We start from the raw sequence: 21,020 nt of genomic DNA on the forward strand, positions 1-21,020 counted from the left end.
AGGAATACACACTTGCAGTCTTGGAATATGGACTTAATTGCATAGTAACCCTCCCTCTTTCACAGGGTTTTCCTTATTAACATTTTAGGTTTCAAAAAGGACTCCAAAGTAAACAAGAAGATAGACAAGATTGAAGATGCATCATAACTAACCCAGATCTCATTACTTTACAGCCTGATACACTAGGGTCCAGTAGCTTTGTCTCTCTGGCTCACATTGCACCTGTGTTGTTCAGGCTTTGAAATCTTAGTCTCTTCTTCCAAAGAAACTGCAGATGGAAGGAGATTACAGTTGGCCCTTAAATGGGGTTTGTGGTTCTGGCAAAGTTTAGATCATCGATAGGTAAAAAGGGCTGAGAAATTTTTCTAGATGAAGGCAGTTTTGATTATCATGCCTAGGCTTGAGAAGAGAGGAAGGGCGTGGAAAAGTGAGGTGGGGGGGTAAGAAGAGAGGGGAATTTGAGCTGGAAACCCCTGGGGATTTGTGCATGTCTTGCTTCTATATTTGTCTCTTCTAAAGCCCAGCCTATGCAGGGCAGTGGATCTCAATTTTGGGTAATATTTATCAGAATTAGATGGGAGAATGCTTTTTTAAAATACAGATTCAGAACCCCACCTCCAGACTCAGTGAAACAGAAAGGGCAGAGTCTGGAAGTCTGCATTTTTAATAATCAACTCTTCTGATTCTGACGGAAGTGTTCCTTAGACTTTGAGGAACATTGGCATAGAAAGGTCCTCCAGTCTTTCTAAGAATCACTCTTTAAATGCATCCATTCATTTGAGCCAAATCTAGGAAGACAGAGATAAAAGGCATAGTCTCAGCATTCAAAGAGTTCAAAGTTGAGTGGAAAAGAGACTTGGAAGCCGATGGTTACAAAAAGTAAATGGTAAGTTTGTAGAGCAGAAAGGGCTGTGTGCTCTGGGAGAGCTGTAGAGTCATCCAACTCAGCCCGCACAGGGAGAGGTGCAGAGCCAGGGGGGAAAGGCCTAACAGAGGAAGGAACTTTGCCTTCAAGACTGAGTGGGCATTAGCCGGGAAGAGGGAGAGCAAAGAATTCCAGGTAGAGAGAACCAGTGGACAATAAGGAATGTGGACTCCAAGGAAATACTCAGGTGAGAAATGGCAGAAGGGAAAGGAGTAGTAAAAACGATGGCCCCATGAACATGGGGATTGCACATCTGCCTTTCATAATAAAATGACGTTTTTCCACATGGGAAGGTGCATTGCCAATGTTAGTATAGCTGTAACTGAAACAGCAATGGATGCATTGTTCCTAGTCTTGGTCTTTGCCCTTTCAATGCAGCAGCATTCTGAAAAGCTTCCAAATAAGAAAGAATTCAGAAAAGTCCAAGGCAATCCTAACTGAATTTACCTTCTTATTTCATTCATTAATCTTTGTCATCAGAAGTCTTGAACCAAAGTAAAGCTGAAAGATCTAACTAAGGGAGAGAAGAAGGGCAACCGTGTGCAGAACCACAGAAAAAGCTCCCACACTGAATGAAAGTCAGCATATGTTACTGACATTCTCATCTTGTGTAAAATACAAATGAGTATATGAATAAAAATAAAATAGTGTTCATCATGGCCCTGTATAAGAATTAGGATCAAAAACATACCTGTAGTTGCCACTTTCTTCTCCAAAGTTTAAAGGATGGCTTTCACTGCCACATAATCTACATAAACTAGCATTGTAACTCACAGTGTGTGGTTATACAAACAGGAACTACAGCAGAGACCAGAGTGGAAATCAGAGCACGCTGCGCTCCATGGAGGAGAGCTTTTTTCTTTAACCAGAGAGAATCATTTCAATTCAGAATAGAACCACATATATCCACCCAACAGTCAGTACAGAATGTGTGGGGATGTGTGTGTGTGTGTGTATGTTTGTGTGTATAAACCACACTCAGCTATAATATGATATTATAAATGATGGTAAATTAAGTGGGCCTTATCAAGTGTTGGTAATATTTCTTTTCCTCCAAACTTATACAGAGAAAATCAAAACCCGGGGTTGGGGGTGAAGTACCTTTAAACTTTCTTTTGGATTCCAGCTGTTAAAATTATCTATTGCAAATAATGCTATCAAGTAGTAAAACACCGATGTCTTTGAACTCCTTGCAGTTGTGTGTAATACTGGAGCCAATGCAGGAACTGATGTCCAGACATAAAACTTACAACCTCAGTCCACGAGACTGCCTGAAGACCTGCTTGTTTCAGAAGTGGCAGCGGATGGTGGCGCCGCCAGGTACGGCTTCGTTCTTCACTCTCCATCTACATGCTTTTTCTGAGGCTTGGGGATGAAGGCGTGTGAAAAGGAAGTGATCATAAATGTATCAGCAAAGTAGTTTATAAGGGATATCCTGACCGTGTTATTGGACCCAAAGACACTGACTTTGTGAAGGGCAAACATCCTTCTTAGATGTAGTGACCATCCTCTACAGTCTCCTCACTTGCTGGATTAGGATCTGAAACTCACAGGAGGAAATTGATTTATTTAACGTTACCAAGAAAATACTGACAAAGCCGAAATCGGAACCCAGGTTTCCTGTTTTCCAGTCCAGTGGTTGTTCCACTGGACAAGACTGGTAGCTGCTCATGGCTTACTGTGATTTTGTTTGTTCTTTGAAGAATGGTAGAAATTGTGAAAAGAAAGGGAAGGAGGGAGGAAGAAGAAAGGAAGAATAGGAGGGAATAGAGGAGAGAAGGAAAGAAGGAAAGGAGGAAGGGAGGAAGGAAATAAATAAATATTTTTGCTCTATTTTTTTAAGGTATATAATATCAAAGGGTTCTCTGATCATGAAAAGAATACATAAAAGACTCCATTTCTCTCACTTCCCTAGAATGTAGTTTAGATACTATAGTCTCCTGCTGGGGTTCTGAAATTACTGCTTCCAGTCATCATTAATTGTCCTTCTATCTAGTACATTTTCACTCCCAGGCATGTGTCGAGCCTCACTGATCATAAAAGCACAACATATCCATTCACTAAAAATTATTTTTATAAAGACTAACTATTAACACGAGGCACATAGCCTTCTGAATCACAAAATATAATGGCCACCTTCTGCTGGTAATTGGCCAGGGGTTTTATGTAAAGTGAATATAGCAGATGTAACCAAGTACATACTTAGAAGGCTGAGAAAAATGAGCATTATTTTACGTAGAATAGTTACATCCCCATCTTACAGGAATTGTAGACATTTAGAACATTATTTTTCAAATGTGTTAAACGTGCGTAAATTGGCCTTACTTTCTTTCAGTACCAATAAGGCTTCAAAGGAAAAAGTTTCGCTCACTAAATGCTTTGAACACCTATTTCACAACATGTGCACATATAATTCATATATTATTCATTAATTCAGTCATTAACTCAACAAGTATTTATTGAGCCCCTACTAGGTGCCAGGCACTGCTCTGGCCACTGTGGGTATATCACTACATGAAAATAGTCACAAATCACAGCCCTCTCAGACCTTCCATTCTCTTACTGAATCCTCACAACAACCTTATGAGGTATTTCTTGCTATTCCCATTCGATATAATAGGCCTGAGATTTAAAGAAGTAACTTGCCAAAGTTAGCTGAAGCTAGTCAGTGGAGGCCCCTATGTCACAGTAAGTTTTTATGTCTTCAATTCGTGACTCTATTACCACAGCTACCTACTGCCAGTGGGAGTGATCCAGAGCATACCATTTAGGTGTATTTCCCCAAAATTCCATGAAAAAGTACGAATTTTTTTTAAAAGCAGCCGATTTCAATTCAAGTCAAAGGAAGAAGATGCCTGTCAGGGAAAGCTGGGTGTTTGCTTTACTTTAGAATGTACCTCTCAACTCTCCTCCAGCCCCATGAGCTGGAACAATTCTGTTTCCTGTTTCCATAACCTTCAGAATAAGCACCCATAACTCTCTATGGATAGGGATGTTAGGCCCTTTGATGAAACTCTTTAAACATTAGAGATAAAATATTTATGAAAGAAAATATGTTATATAAATAGAAACATAATCTCCTACTTCATCAAAAGTCAGAGATAACATGATGGACTAAGTGGTCTTTGAAATGACCTTCAAGGAGATCTTCCCCATTGTCCATCAGAAGCAGTATAGATGCCTCAAGAAAATGCTCCAGGGTTACCTCACTGAGTTCCAGTATGGTCCTGGCTTACCTTCTCTCCATCAGAGTTGGATCTAGAATAGGGGTAGCAAAAAGGATGCTCTTACATGCCATTTCCAATTCATTTAGTAACTGCCTGGAACAGGTTTCTGAAGATTTTTCATTCTCAACGCAAAGATTATAATAGTACCTAGTTAATAGAGTTGCTGTGAATGTAAAATAATGACATAGAAAACATTAAAAATATGAAAATATTGAGTCATGCTCATAATACATAATAAATAAATAATATTCTTTTTACTACACGTTTCCATGAGTCCCTATACTTCTATTAAGATGTTGCCTCATCCTTCAGGTCCAAAATATTTTTTTTCTATTTCTAAACAGACCTTTCTGGAAAAGGTCTAGCTTCTCTTCATTCATATGTTGGCTGTAGCATACTAAGACATTTTTTTCCCCAGGAATTTTGAAATTAGTTGCATCTTTTAGACACCAGGATCCAAAGCATGGGTATTTCTACTGAGCTTGGGAATCCCTAAGTTCCACATCAATGGCTGATGGGATGGACACTTCCTCTTCTTTGTATCGGGTTGGCCCAAAAGTTCGTTCAGGTTTTTCCGTAAGATGTTACAGGAAAAACCCACACAAATTTTTTGGCCAATTTTTCAACATTTCAGCGTATGATAGAGCTGGGCTGCAATATGAGACTTCGCCAGTAGGTGCTGCTGTAACTCACCGGTTCACTTAATTGAGCTCGGCTCATACTTCTCTCAACCCCTGGAGGTTCCCTAGGAGTCCCAGAGCCCTCCTTTTGTTATAAAAAGAGGGTAGACCGCAAAAAATTTTTTTGCCCCAAATTCATAATGTTAATAATATTTTAAGTTCAAACTATAGTAGTGGTGTAACTCACCCTAAGACATATTAAGAGCTTCTAGACACACACACAGTAGATGACATCAGGAAGAACAATTAAATACAAATCACTTTATCAAGATACTAAAGAAAAGAGTTTCAGTCATTGTGTGCTACAAATAAATCAGCAGCTTTCTTTTTTAGGTTTCATCAAGTTAAAAGAAGTGGAAAAAATATCAACAGTCCTACTCTTTTGAACTTACCAAAAATGGCTTCCCTGGAGGGCCCGTATTCTGGTGGTCACCCTGGCACTGACCCTCCTTCCATGTTTCATGTTGCAGCAGAGCCCGCAAGGCAACCGACAACGAAACGGAGAAAAAGAAAAAATTCCACCAGCAGCACCTCCAACAGCGGCGCTGGGAACACCGCCAACAGCACGGGCAGCAAGAAGAAGGCGCCAGCCGCCAACCTGAGTCTGTCCAGTCAGGTACCTGTAAGTCTCGCTTTCCTTTTAGGCTGAAATCCTGCCTTTGCCTGTCGTCTCCCCGAGTCCAGGGGCCCTACGGCAAAGTCTCTTTGAGCTGCAAAGACCTTCTGGGCCGGGTGGGGGGCGGGGACACGGGGTGGGAGAAGGGGAGGAGCTGTGTCCTGGAAACCTTCCACGACAAACTGGGACTTAGAAAGGAATATGGAGAGTCTGTGCTGCAGTGGGACCGGAATGAAAAAGCCTTCAGAGTCGTAGACAGGAGATATGTCACTTAAGGTTTAATTAAAATATCACTTAGCAGGGTGCTGGTGGCATATAAGGGACTCTCAGCTCCATCACCGGGACCCTGTGCTCCCCTGGAAACTAGCTCCTGGCACTAAGGCTCCAGATTGTCCTTCGACTGCCCCCCGACCCCCCCCCCCCCGCCCCAGACATGGGCATCCCCTCTTATTTTAAGACTCAGGTAATTAACTCAAGGCCACTACAAATGCAGCTCAGTGGATTTCGCTTTTCCATATCATTAGCTTAGGGGGAGGCTCAGCCCCTGGTTTGGTCTCAACTCTCTCGACCTCTTGACCCCTTTCTTTCATTTCTGGGTCTTGACAAAGGAAATGGGCCACTCAGAAGGGGGCTTCTTTGAACTCCAAAACTGACAGCTGAGGGCATCCCCACAGAGGGTAAACTGGGCGGGAACTTTCTTCACCTCCCATGTTTTCTTCCTCGATTTGCTCCCTTCTGCCTGATTCCTTCCTGACTCTGACTTCCTCATCCCAGTACTAGACCACTTACCACTTTTAAATTCTCACGTGTCTTTAAGCATTTCTTGCCCCTTCTCCCCACCACGATGACTTGTGGGTTTTCCTTCTCCGCTGCCCTTGTCACATCACCCTCACCAGGCTTTTGGCTATCCTTCAAATCCTGGGATTTTCGTGGTGCTTCATAGGTACCCTCTAGATACTATGTCTTCAAAAATGCGCCCTTTCTTGTAACTTCTCTCAAGCGATGCAATTTTACCTTTTCCCTCTTTCTCACTCTTCCCTCTCTTGGTCTGTGGGCCTCACCCTCTGCTTCTGATCCTGCACCATCTCTCTCCACGTGAGAGCGGACCTTCATTTCCAGGGGATTCTCCACTTACTTCTAATTGTGTCTTTCAAATCTGTCCCCCACCCACTCTCTCCCATTTTCCATTGATCAGTTCTCTGGCTAAAACCAACCCCATCAGTACCTGAGAATTACCTGACCTCTCCTCCTGTCCTCCACAGGCAGAGGACACGGTTGTCATCCCTGTTGCTTTAGAAAGAAAAGGTCATGAGAAAGTGGCCAGCCTGTGGGATAGGTCCCATTTTCATTTTAAGACTGCTAGGGATTGTAGTTCTTAAAAAATACCAGAGTTACCTCTGTTTTTTGAACTGAGTTTTCACCCCAGAAGAGTCAGGGAAAAAAAAAAAAAATCAAAGGAGAAAAACAGAGTCTTTTTATTAAGGTGCCAGTAAGTTATACCCACTTCTGGTTAAATGGGAAAATGCATAGAAAAAAATGGCCAGGCGTAAATAAATCAACCCCAAAAGTGCACACAAGCAGCCCATTTATTCATCTAATTCTGGAGTTTTAGAAACTAACGTTTGTTAGTTTCCACGAACAAATGAAAGTACATTCCAGAGATTTCTGGAAATTTGACATAGCTACTTAAAGGCTGCAAGAATTCAGATTGGTTCAGCAAGTGTTTTCTGAGCTCCTACTATGTGCCCCACACTATACCAGGTGTTGGTAATAGCAAGATTTAAAAAAAACAAATCCAAAAAAAGACCCACCCAAGCTCTGTCATTGAAGAGCTCACTGTCTAATAAAGTGATAAAGAGGTTTCCTCTCTCCTGCCAGCTCAGACTCCTGGTTTCAGCTCACAGGGTACAATATTGAGAAAGATTCTGAGGCCTGGACTGGGTCTGGTGGGCCATCCATTAGTGATGTCTGCCATGGGTATAGAATAGCAGCATACACATCCATGTATTTTGACATACCTGGCCTAGTCGGAATCATTTCCATTTTTTTTAAAGAGCACCTAACTTTTTCTATTCCATTATGCTCTTGTCCTCCCAACCTGCAATTGCATTTTGGTGGAAGATACCTGTGTCAAGAGGGTTTTTAATCAGTCGAGACCCTTTGGACAAGAACAAGGCGCCGTTAGAAAGTGCGAGTAGAATTTCAGCACTATCCCCGCCATGCAAACAAGGATGTTTTCATTAAGTAAAACTTAGAGATGGTTGAGAGAAACAGGGAAGTCATCCGGGTTAAGAAAATGTGTAAATTTCTGTATGTCCTCCAGCTGAATGGACGTCAAACATATAAGCACTGGCTGGCTTGTAGGGACCACATTATTTAACCCTGTCTCCTGAATGACCAGCACCCCTCTCCTGTTTAAATAGAAATGCAACCTGCAGGCCTTAGCTGCCTTGTCCGAAGGCATGTACAGATCGGGTGTGCTACCACGACCACGGCTGTGGTCCGCACAGCTGCCACGGCAGCAACGTGTGTGTCTGGTGAGGGTTAGGGTTTAATCCTTGGATTCTGCTTCTCACTCCATGAGCAGGGGCTAGGAGCGATCCCGAACTGCAGCCTCAACCCTGGGAGGGATGGAGACCTGTGTCATTCAACAGCAGTGACCCCTTCTGGCCAATTTAAGGAGAAGCATTGAGGGGCCCTGAAAGGAGTCACTTCCAGTCCTCCTCAGAGGTTGGTGGTCCTTGCACGGGGGATTAGTGAGAAGATGTGACACGGGCAAGAGCTGGTGGCACCTCCAGGCCCCTGGCGAGGAGCGGAGGTCTGCTTCCTGGGGAGTCGAGACCATATGGGTTACTCTCAGATGGACCAATATCGCCTCCTGTGGGACACACGAGACAGCAGGGACGGGAAGGAAATGCATCTCTCACTACCAATGTTGAATGTTGGGGGGGGACTTTTAAAGATGTGGGGCGTGTGGGGAAAACGGTGGCAACATCCCCTAGTCAGAGGGAGCCCAGAATGTATGTTATGTCTCCACTCATTTTGTGTGAGGATAACAAAGCAAGCCCTGCTGAGCCGAGAACCCCTGTCCTCGCCCAGAGATTTAGAAGAGCCAGGTAGAGCGGTGTTCGTGACTATGTAAGTGGCCTCAGGTATCTACGTGCATAGGAAGTCCTTAGCACGCATCTCTTTTGTAACTTGCCATCTATTAATCACTCACGCATGCACACATGCGTGCACACACACACACGCACACGCATGATTATGCATCTGGCTAAGGATACGTTTTATAATCAGTAAGGCAAATGTGGCATCTCTCTGAAATTTAGGATATCCATGCCTGGGCACCTTTTCCAGCCGTTCCTGGAACAAAGATATACCGAACATATTACGAGCCCCATTTGAAGTGATGTAAATCACTATTTTCACAGTACTTTTCTGGAATGACTGTTATTTTCTGATACAGTGAAGGCATCCGACGTGTTGAGAACGTCTCTGCTAATATCACGCTTAAATTGGCTTCTTCTGTTTCCAAATTATGCTTAACCTCCCATTCTCCCAGCCCCTCTCGATGACCTTGGACTCACAGTACTAATGCAGACCCACGTGTCGCTTCTAACATTCTTCTCCTGCCCCGTGACACGTCATGCATGTGTTTCCCCAGCCCTGCAAAATGTGCTACACACAGGTCATTTGGTGGAATTAACCCTCATGTCGTCCTCCACCCCATCTTAACCTGGTCTTCCCGCCTGCCTTTGTTCCTGATCGTAAAGCGCGGTCTCCTAATTGCCCACAACGAAGTAACACGTTTTTATCCCCAACACCCCAATGGGTCAGGTGGAGGCCACATTCCATTTAAAATCCTGTCAGCATTCTTGCCACTCGGAGTCTGTGTCTATTTTGTATCTCACTTTAAGAGTCCTCACGAGTCTCTTACATGTCAGTGTCATGTCTGGCTCTTCGTGGCATCATAAGTACATTCTTGGAAATACACAACTGAATATCCTGCCAGTACCTCGATTGCTGAGTCTTCCCAGGTCATATTTTAGGCATTTGCTTCATCTGGGGCATTTCTCTTTAACATCACTGTTACCAATTCACAAGAGTGATTAGTCTGAAAACACAGTGTGAAACCTATTATCTCCCCTCTAATTCGAGGAGAATCGATCAATCAAACAAACAAGGTTTTCCATTCCAAAACAAATCAGGTGGTCACTAAGGGATTTGTTCAACTGGCACCTTCAAAATTCTAGAAGGACCCTGGCGGGGCCGCTGGACCCTCTCCTGACCACAGGCAGTATTCCACTAATATACTGCTCCAGGAAAGCCTCTCTTGCCCCAGTGAAAAGAATGTCTACCCAGCTGTCAAGGCAAATTAGCCTCCCTATCAGAAAATGCATACTTACGTCCCCAAAAGCATATGGCCAGCCCTGATTTTCCAGCCTCAGTGGAGGCTGATGGCAGTCGGGCACTCTTAAGTAGAATATTGCTCAGAGCCCGCCCAGCAGGATCCACCTGACGGGTGTCCTGTCCCATGCCCATGTCACCCATCAACCCCATAGGGTCCCCTTGGGACAGAGAGGCCAGAGCTGTGCCCTGTGTATGCGTCCTTCTCCCCTGTCCCCGTGCTTCTGCAGCGGTGGCCTCCGCAGAGCTCCCAGCTACAGTAGGTGGCTTCCTTGTTTGCATGGAAGGACAATTTGTACTTAAAGGAGTGATTAGATAGATTCTTCTTGCATGCTTCCATTTCTGATGACTACTGGCTTCATCATTGTAATTACAATTAGTGCTCTTCAACTTCCTTTTACGGCGCCAGCTGGACAGACTGGCTCTCTTTACTGCCCAGATTGGTGGTGGGGTTGCCTGTGTGGGGATAGGTGACAGGCACCATGGAATAACAGATGGTAAATTCAGGGCTTGTTGGCAATCAGCAGGTTTTTGCTAATGACTTAATTAGCTATGCAAATTGTCAAATCAGTGTGAACATTGTTTTTATCGAAAACTTTACCTAAATTAATTACCATAATTAAGTAGCAGAATGTCAAGGATATCGGCTGCATAAAAGGGCCTGGCTGAGTAGAGAAAAGAGAGATCTGTCTTCAATTAAAATGTATACCATCCTTGGGACAGAGAAAATGCCGTTTGGAATGAGTTGCATGACTGTTGCAGAACTGCATCCTCCCCGTGTTGGCTGCTAGTTTCCAAAGCCATCCAGAGGCCCTAAATAAAAGTGGTGGATTTTTGGAGGTCTTGCAAAGCACCCAGCAGAAGGTTCCACAGCCCTCTTAAGAGTCCCCAGTGTCGGCAAGTTGAAAAGCGTGGATTTTTTTAATTTTGAAAAATCCATTTTTTTATTTCTGCAGATTGCTAGCATTGCTCGTTCTCCGGTGTCAGGCTGCGCACTAAGGACATAAACTCGCGTGGTTGTTACACATCAGGAGGCGATGTTTATTTCCTGTAGAAAAATCCAATATGCGTCTTGGCCCCCCGACATTGAGACTTGACCCCGGTGTACAGGACACGAGTGTGTCTGTCCTAGATCCCCCAGCGCCTCCCACTAGTGTTTTAAGCTGAGCTTCTCTCTCCCAAGGTTTCCCTGTAATAATGTCAGCTGCTGTTCACAGGATGTGATGGTGGTAGGAGAGCCAACTCTGATGGGAGGTGAGTTTGGGGACGAGGACGAAAGGCTAATCACTAGATTAGAAAACACGCAGTATGATGCGGCCAACGGCATGGACGACGAGGAAGACTTCACCAGTTCACCCGCCCTGGGGAACAGCAGCCCATGGAACAGTAAACCTCCCGCCACTCAAGAGACCAAATCAGAAAACCCCCCACCCCAAGCTTCCCAGTAAGATTGACCAGCTCCAGAATCCACTGTCAGTAGCCACCATGGGTTACACTCACTATTTCAGATCCTTACTCACAGGAGAGGAAGGAGGAGACATTAAAACTTTTCCAAGCAAACACCGATTTCTAAACCACAGTGATCTGAGTTTCTCTCTTTCTTTTTTTTAATTGAGAGGATCATTCCCAGTAAACTTCCATGACCCCTCCCTGGAGGCCTTCACAGGTAACACAGATACTGGCACTGATCGTAATTAAAGTAAGAGCAAACGCTAGCGCTTCTCCTGGCTCGGTTATAACCACGTTTGTTAATTTCATTCCCCCCCCCCCCCGCCCCCCGCCCCACCCAACCATCCAACGAAGGCCATATTGTCAATAAACCCTCAGTGCTCAGGATCTCATTCTATGCCGAACCCAACTACAGATAGACTTTTTAATATTGTAAAATATTTTCTGCTTTTTGACTTGCATCTGAGAGTTTCTTGTTTCAGTAAAAAAAGAAAAGAAAAAATATCCACTTTTGGAAAGTAATTTAAATGTACCTTTAGTTTTTTTTCCCCTTCACCTTTTCTTTCATTGGGTAACAGCTAAGAGGGCCCAGCAGGGTAATTTATGGCCGAGCTAATGTCAATTTGTCCTCGAGCCTGAGTTGGTTCAGTTGAGCCCGAGTGCTGAAACAAGAAACGTCTTTTTGTAATCAAAGACACCAAGGCAGATTTTTATGTAAAGAAAGGCACTTGGCCCCCTGAGAATGTATGAGTTTGTAAAATTTCTGTTGATCCAAATATTTTCAAGCCATGTAATCCATTAATTTTGTGGGCAGTTTAATAAATCTGAAACTCTTTTGTGTTTTTTTTCGTTGTTGTATCTGAGTTGACTGTTGTTTCTTTTCATAGTATATTTCCTGTATAATATTTTGTAAAGCCCTAACCTAGTTCTGTTATGGGGACTTTTCTTTGGGAGCAATTCCAGTGTATTTATGTGAAACTTTATAAAAGAACTAATTTTTCCATTTGCATATTAATATGTTCCTCTATACATGTAAAGACACAGTGGCTCCGTGTGTTATAAAACAGCTGTATTTTATGTATGCTTTACTGATAAGTGTGCCAATAATAAACTGTTAACGACCAAAGCAAGTGAGTCTGGGTGTTTGTGAGCCCGGCAGAGAAATCTGCCCACGATGATGAGAAGTATTGAGCTTGGATTTACGGCCCAAGCTCCAGATGGAATGGAATTGTGAAAACTGCACCATCTTTCTAAGGTATGGTTTCTTTCCCCGCTCACTGCAGTTTACTTGGGCAGACACAGGGGTGCCTTCCACGTGTCAGGCACTGTGCTGGCTGAGAACACAAGGATGGGAAAGGAAGGGTTGGCCTGGCTTCCTGGGGCTGGCCAAATGCAAGGGCAGCGGCTTCCACTCACTGAGTGCTTATTCTGTACCAAACATCTCTATTTAAGGTCCACAGACATTATTTTGGCTAATCCTCCCAACTCCGCCAAGTAAGCCTTAATCTCCCCATTTTTAAAAATCAGTTCCTCGGTTTGCCTGTTTTTCTAAAAGATTTGCAATACAGAGATACGGAGAATTCACGTGAGGACTTTTTGTTTAAAGAACTCTCATCACATTTTGCTGCTTTGTATCCACGAGGAAGACGAGAGAGGAAATCTGTTAGTATTAACTGAGTGTGTACGAAGCGCCAGGCCATAGTAATGTATCATCTCAGCCAGTTCTGGGAAAGGGGGGCTTGAAAAAGAGAAGCTAAGGGAGAGTGTGTGCCTTAGGTCGAGATTCCCAGAGACCAGGATCCCGGGCACAGATTTATTGGGGAGAGTTCTTCAGTAAAGAAATCTTTAAGGGAGTGGAGGGGGTAGGATAGGGAAAGGGAAAGAGCCTAGGAAAGCTTCAGACCAGTGCTTGGTGCAGGGGAAGGCTTTGAGCACAGTTATCCCCTCCTGGGCTGAGCTGCCAGACTTCTGTGCACCTATACTGGTCAGTCATCGGCTGGGGCCATCCCCAGGGTGTGTAGGAAGTGGTAACCTTTACAGGAATACGGCACCCATCAACCAAGGGCTGTTCTGCAGAAAAGAGGCCAACTAGAATGCAACAGTCCTAGAATCTTTGCATGGGTGGACTGGTCTCAGAAAGGGCTTCTGGGCAGGGCAGCAACAGTCAGCTTCATTAAGTGACTTGTCCCATCTCAGAGCTCATGGGTGACACAGTTAGAATTGGATTCTGCATCTCCCTTGACTACAAAGCCTGGGTTCTTTCTAGAACATCACATTGCTTCCCTAGAACATTAGCGTTTGGAGGAAAATGTGCAGTACAATAGCAATAGAGCCAAATGAAATAGAGGAGAATGGCTCCTTTATTGCTTCCCTGCTAGTGTACTGCTAAGAGAACGGCCAGTTTGTCCCCCACCCCACCTGACCGTTTTAGGTTTTCTTTTATCAATTCTTTAAAGTCAGCAGTATGCAATCATTACAGATGATGCCTAGGGCAATTTGTTTGACATCTGTTCCCGTTATGTATTACTCCATAGCCAATCAACCCCAAACTCAGAGACTAAAGAGACAATTTACTATTATCAGTTACCCTTCTGAGAGCTCACTGGTCTGTACCAGGTGGTCTGCACTTAGAGGCACAGATGCTGGATGGGGCTGGAGTCATCAGAGCTTAGGCTGGGCTGGACACTCAAGATGGTGCACTCACATTGCTGGCTATTAGATAGGAGCTTGGGTAGGGCTGTTGACTGGAGTGCCTTCCCGTGCAGCCTCTCCATGAGGCTTTCATAGAATGATGGTTGGGTTCCGAGAGCCAGTGTCCCTGGAGAGGAGAAACATAAAATGCCAGTGCCTAGAGCTGAAATACCATCACTCCTCTGTGCTGTCCATCAAGGCAGCCCAGATCCGAGGGCTGGAGGCACAGACTCCACTCCTTGATGGCTAAGTAGCAGGTGCCTCCAAGGAGGGGAGAAACTGATGGGGGCCACGTTTGAAAACATCTACAGCATCCAACACAGTTCACAACCTGTTCCTTGCTTACCTTACTTTGTACCTTTAGCCACTTCCCACTTGAACCTGATTCACCATCTACCTAGACTCCTCTCATTTGCCTGGATACACGAAGTGCTCAGGTCACACGTGTCTTTGTATATGTTTTTCTCTCTTAGAATGCCATCCCCCACCTTCTTACGTAACTAAAGCTATTCATTCTTATGGGCCCAGTCTGACTCTCAGGTCCCCAGAGATGCCTCCCCAGCTCCGGTCAGGGTCTGTTGTCCCCTCTGAGGTGCTTGCTCCCTTCTTGGTTCATTCCTTACAGATTTTTGTTTTTGTTGTTAAACACCCTTCACTGTCCCACTAGACATTTCTAGGTTTGAGCAGTGTAATCATTTCCATCTGAATCTTTAATATCTAAACTCTAGCATACATGTTGGTGGAATAGATAGAGTTAAAAACTCCCAAGCTAGAAATCATGGAACCACTGCTTACCATGCATTTTTCCATTACATTTCAAACAGTCCGTAATTCTACGCCACAACGTAAAGTGACATTTATCCCTGGAGGTACATAAGAAGGTAAGAGGTAGCAGAGGTGGGTTTGTTCAAGTTTTTCAGAGGTCAAGTAAGCACAAAACAAACATTTTACACAACACTGGCTTAAGCCTAACTTCTATTAAGAAACCCCATGAGATTTGTCAGGCCCAGAATAATCCTAAGGGCAACCATCTATTCAATACACACTGTGTGCCAGGCGCTTGCTAGGTGCTTTGCCTGGGTGGTCTCACACTGAGAATCCAAGGGTACGTAAGTTGGGTTTTGCTTTGCAGTAATCTCCAAAGCTCAGCAGGCTTTGACCACAAACCTTTTATTTTTCCCACTCATGGGACTGTGGGTCACCTGGGGCAACTCTACTTCCGGTCTGCCCCTCAGGTCCCTTTCTAGGACCGTGGATCCCCAGGGCATGCTCTTCTCTTCGCAGATTCTGCTCACGCTGCATCCATTGGCCAAAGCACGTCGCAAGGACAATCCAACAGAAGTGGGGTGGGGAAATATGCTTTACCGCTTGTAGACCGCAATGGTGGCGGGTATGAGTAAACAACCGAAAATCCAATCTACCACTGGCAGCCTACACAAAGGTGCCTGAAAAACTTCTAATCATTTGCCAACATTTAAAAACTGATGAATTTTCTATAAAAGTTAAAATTTCTTGCTTCTCTCAACAAATCGGATCTAACAACCATAGACTCAGACTTCTGAATCCCTGGATGGTAACCGTTGGCTGGCACCAGGTCATAGCTACCCTGCTTAGACACTCCAGCTCGTCATCTCCACACCATTTTACCCACTCACTCCACCTGCCTGGCTTCTGTTGGCGGCTGCTCTATCCATTACACCATACTCTCTACTCCTTAAGGCCGCATTTGGAAGTTGGCATTAGAGACCCATTTTACAGATAGGAAGACTGATGCTCAGACAGGTTAATTGACCTTGTTTATCACACAGCTCCTAAGTGGTGAGGGGGGCTTTGAACTTGGGTGTCAGGGTCAAAGCCTATACTCCTTTCACCAAACCACACTGGTTTATAGGAGACACAGTAGTGGTTACCTTCTGTCGGTTAGGTTAGGAATGGGACAAGCGTGATCTCATTGAATCTTTGCAATATCTCTGTGGGTGAGGTAAGGTTATTTTCCCCCATTTTGCAAATGGAACGTAGAGCAGTTAAAAAGTTTGCCCAAGGTCACAGAGCTCACAAATGACAGCATCATGTCACCTCGACTCTGACCCACTTTATTAGACTTACTGTCAGGTGCACAGTCCGTCGGTGGGGTGTTTGGAGGTGTTCTCTGGCGTGGGAGAGGGGTCCTGGCAACCACCTTTCTGTCATTCACTGTGTATTTCAGGGGGTGACAAACAGTTTGCCAGAGATCAAGACTTGCCACTTACGTGGTAATGGAACAAAACAGGGAGGCCCCCTTTTAGGGCCCTGAAATCTCGAGGACATCTGACAAGGGATTTAGAAATAAGTGGCCCAATCCCTTTGGGAAATTCTTTCTCTCTCCATTTCTCTTTAACCTTGAGGTGAGCATTTAATGCAATAGAATAACACAACCCACAGTGGTACTACATGGGGTGGGGCACAGTGAGAACAAGGCCAACAAGTTCAATTATTTCCCTAAAGCAGGTTTGGCAGCACCCTTGGGAAATTCATTTTATAATGGGATACCCCCTCCATCTTCCATAAAAAAATTGCTAGGCTATTTTTTTCTGATTGTTAAGCAATACGTGTTCATTATAGATCATTTGAACAAATGGGGACAAGAAAAAAATAAAGTAATCCCCCTACACTGATGTAACCATTGCTGATATTCTGATACAAATCCTTCTGGTAATATACAGACTAGATAATTACATATCCCGCCCTTTTCTTATAATATTGTAGCGAGCCACTTCGTTAACTATTCTTTAAAAACATGATCTTAATTTCGATATAAAGATCCACTAATTGAATATTACCATAATATATTAAACCATTTATTTATAGCTGGTCAACTCCATTTTTACATCCATTAGAATTTCATAATCATTAATAATAAGCTGGTCAGAGGTTGATAAGAGTGTATTAAGTTGAAATTCAGTTATCGGCTATTTGCCCTGTGCCCAACACCATGCTGGGCGTTATAAGGGATACCGGTACCTGGTCCTACCCTCAAGGTGCTTACAGTTGGGATAGAAGACAAGTGCATAAAATGCTACCCAAGCACATGAGGCTGAGTGTATGCAAAGTGTCTGCAAACACCAGGAATAAAAGCTCCAGGAGTTCACAGGTATGGAACTCACATTCATGGAGCCCTATCATGTCATGGGCTGCACCTCATTTAATCTTCACCACAACCAGGGATGCAAGCATTTTGTGTATGAACCTCACAAACTGAAAACAACAAGGGCAAGTTTGAATCAGCACATGACCCCAAGGTCTGTTCTTTCTGTGGTGAGCCATAGGAAATCCCTAGGAAGACACAAATGCTGTGATTGCGTGTTTGTGGGAATGATTTCACAACAGAGGGGATGATGCTTTGATACGTGTACGCACTTCTGAGTGTCTGGTTGCTTCTCTGAATTTGCTCTCTGGCTTCACCTCCTTTGATCCATCGCTACTGTCAAGATAGTGTCTCTGATCACTGGGAATACTGAGGAGTTTGTGTTTTGAACAAAACCTGATGCGGCAGCACTGTTGGTGTTTATATAAAGTTGTCTTTTTTGCACTTAAAGCCATTGAGCTAGAAAAGGCACTGAAAGGTTATTAAAACAATAAATTAAGGAAACTGGTGAAGCAATTGCTATGGCCTTGCTCATTCCTGTTTTACTTTCAGTTCCTATTCATTCCAGAATTTTATACCATCCTGGACAAAGAAAAGTTTTCTTGTTTTCCAATGGCCGACAACGAATCTCCAGAAAATACAGTCATCTTTCATTATCTGCAGACGATTGGCTCTAGAACTGCCCCTCCCAACCTTTACCCTCCCACCCCCCAACCCTCCCATACCAAAATCCAGGTGCTCAAATCCCTTATATTAAATAGCATAGTATTTGGGGTCGACTGAAAAAAGAATGCACAACGTGACAGTTGTGAGTTAAGTTTTATTGGGAGTAACATGAGGACTATAGCCCGGGAGACAGCATTTCAGATAGCTCTGAGAAACTGCTCCAAGGAGGTAGCGGGGAAGGTCAGTATATATGTGATTTTGGTGAAGGGAGCGTACATGCAATCAAGCACATACTTTTTGTAGAAGGTTTCTGCTGGTCTCACGAAGGTTACTGCTCGTCATGGGGAGCAGACGTCACCATGAAGGATTTTAGTGCTTTTCTAGGTATGAGGAGATGCAAGAATTGGGCTCATAAAATCATCTCCTGAAAATATCAACTATCTGAAGACCTGTTCTGCCAGTTATTCCCAGAGCACAGAGTGCCTCATTCCTGATCTCCACCCTGAACTCCTTTCAGGGGGTGTTGAAGGTCAGCGGCTGCAGCGGCTCATAATTTGATCCTTGTAGAGGTAGATGGCAAGTGCCAATTTATAGGTGACATTGCATATAACCTTCGCACATCCTCCTGTATACTTTAAATCATTTCTAGATTACTCATAATACCTAATACAATGTAAATGCTATGTTAAGTTGTTGCCAGTGGGCAAATTCAAATTTTGCTTTTTGGAATTTTCTAGAATTTTTTTTTCAAATATTTTTGATCTGCAATTAGTTGAATTTGCAGATGTGGAAACCGCGGCTATGGAGGGCTGACTGTGTTTATTCCTGAGTTAGGCAAACCTGTTTGGGAGGAAGTTCTTGTTTGTATCTCTTTCAGAGCTGACGTGCTGTATCTTGAGCTAAGTCATACTCTCTCTTTTCATTCTTAATTTGTTAAAAGTGTTAAGTTCACTCTTTGGGGGTTTGCAAATTCTTCTGTCATGTTCTAATGAAAGTGTTAATGCTTGAAGTGAAATCTGCAAAAATTCAAGAATGAGTGTAAAATTGATTTAACTCCTGAGGCCTAGCTGAAGTCGATTGTCACAAAAATGAAAATTCAGAATCGGAAACTTACATTTTGTAGAAAGAGGGAATTTTGTAAAACCTAGGCACTATCTGAGGGATCAAACACGATTTGTTGATCGCGGCAACTTGGGACCTTGCATTGGGAAAGCTTCTGAGAAGCAGCTCACTCGGGAAGAAAGATGTGAACCACCGTTAGCAACGCCTGCCATTGTAAAACAGCGGCGCTGGAGGCTCAGATTCCTCTCATTTGCCATCTCCACTCTAAATCACAAGCATTTCAAAGGCAGAAGCCTATGGAATTCACCAAAATTGTTACCCCGTGATAGGGTGAGAAACTCCATCTTCCTGAATCTGTCCCAGTTTTAACACTGAACATCCCTCTTCCTGGGAAATTCCTCAGTCCCAGGCAAATCTGCCCGCACATGTAACAAAACAGACTTACGCAAAATTGTAATAGCTACTACTTATTGAGCGTCTTTTTCATTCCAGGCACGTATTGATTCTAGTACACCCGCCCTGGGTGGGGACCCATTAATGCCATCATTTTACAGGTAGGAAAACTGAAGCAAAGAAACATGAAAGAAGATGCCCAAGGACCTCCAGCTAACAAGCAACAGAGCGGAGATCCAATCCTAGATGTGACTGACTGCACCGCCTGTGCTTTCTCTGCTACACCCATGGATTTGAACTTTTTCTTTTCTTTTCTTTTCTTTTTGGCTCTGCTGTGTGGCTTGCAGGACCTCAGATCCCCAAACAGGGACTGAACTCGGGCCATGGCAGTGAAAGCCCTGAATCCCAGCCACCAGGCCACGAGGGAACTCCCTGAAATTTTATTCTAAAGGAGACCAAGGTAAGTGCAATGTATGTTTACTAAGAGGAACAATCAAGCATCAGAGACTATGAGAGGCAAAAAAATTCCCCAGGAACCAGAGTCCTAGCTGTGCAAGCCAGGGACACACCTGCCTCTCACACCATCCCTCCTTCAGTTACAGGAGAGTTCTATCGGCTCACTTGAAAAAGCTACCACGTTGGCTACCAAGTTGGCCAATTAGAAAGTATTCAGACAAATGACATCAGGAACATAGAGCAGGCAGGCCAAGGATTATTCCGTTTGGCCGAATGAAAACCTCCCTCCCCGTGTAAGGGAGGTTAATCCAGCCTGTCTTAAGGACTTACCTGTGGTTTTGCTGAAGAGAGCAGTTAGAAACGTCTGTGGCTAATTTGCACTTCAGTTCAGTTACCTCTGCAGCTGAGTTTGGGGAGATTGCATTTGCCGAGTACACCTTGTGAGATTCTTACAAATATTTAAACATGAAAGTTGTTGTCTGGAGTGAGGGGAAAAACCTCCAGGGTGGGCACTTGTATAACTCAACCACTGGGTCTACTTTTCTGCCGACACCCAAGAGGGTCAGTGTTGCTTACCTCTCACTGCAGAACTCAGATAATGAGGTTACAGAATCCCCAGGCTGTATTTTTGAATAGAAAGTATTTTTTAAAAGAGACCAAATTGTCTCCATTAGCAAATTTAATCTCAATAGTCGCTGAGACCAAACATCATTTATTCCCTCCTTTCTTTCAAATATGTGCACAAAATTGACTCCACTTTTAAAGATCCAGACCAGTGACTGTTTTATATTCCTAGGAAAGAGGTTCATGGATAACTTCGGATTTTAAAATGATGCCCAGTTTAAAATGGCTTCTAGCTGTTGCCCTAAAACAGAGGACAACTGATGTAACTGCCATCAGAAATAAATACTGGAAGGCACAGCCCAGGACATTTTTGAAAATGAAGAATAATGAGGGGAACTTGACCCCCAGAGACATCAAAGCAGAGTGTAAAATGGTGTGGCATTGGCGCAGAAGCAGACAAACCGGGGGAAGGGTTCAGAAGCACACCAACGTCAGTATCTCCATTTATGTTATTTTACATCTACGAGGAAAGGATGAGATTAAATAATATGTAAACAACTGGCTATAGGGGACTTCCCTGGCAGTCCAGTGTTTGGGACTCCGCCTTCCAGTGCGGGGTGGGGGGTGTGGGTTCGATGCCTGGTCAGGGGAGCTGGGATGCCACGTGCCTCGCAGCCAAGGCTCCAAAACCTAAAACAGAAGCAGTGTGTGGCAAATTCAATAAAGCCTTTAAAAATGGTCCACATCAAAAAATCTTTTT

The 21,020-nt window shown here is 43.9% G+C and overlaps 1 protein-coding gene across 9 annotated transcripts in view; it reads left to right on the forward strand.

Annotated features, from left to right (window-relative positions):
• LDB2 (LIM domain binding 2) overlaps positions 1-12,430 on the forward strand; it is a 380,705-nt gene extending 368,275 nt beyond the window's left edge. The window contains exons 6-9 of one of the 9 annotated variants that reach the window (XM_004282526.4): positions 2,122-2,245; positions 5,303-5,454; positions 8,036-8,178; positions 11,073-11,209. In XM_004282526.4, coding sequence (XP_004282574.1) covers positions 2,122-2,245; positions 5,303-5,454; positions 8,036-8,140 — 381 coding nt within the window. In that variant the 3' untranslated portion in view covers positions 8,141-8,178; positions 11,073-11,209. Of the gene's footprint in view, positions 1-2,121; positions 2,246-5,302; positions 5,455-8,035; positions 8,179-10,811 lie in introns of all 9 variants that reach the window. The other 8 variants (XM_033410699.2, XM_033410698.2, XM_004282527.4 and 5 more) reach the window with 8 other exon arrangements.
• The last annotated feature ends 8,590 nt before the right edge of the window (positions 12,431-21,020 follow it).

This window comes from Orcinus orca, chromosome 4 (genome assembly GCF_937001465.1).
Source record: "Orcinus orca chromosome 4, mOrcOrc1.1, whole genome shotgun sequence".
In the NCBI taxonomy this organism is placed as follows: Eukaryota; Metazoa; Chordata; class Mammalia; order Artiodactyla; family Delphinidae; genus Orcinus; species Orcinus orca.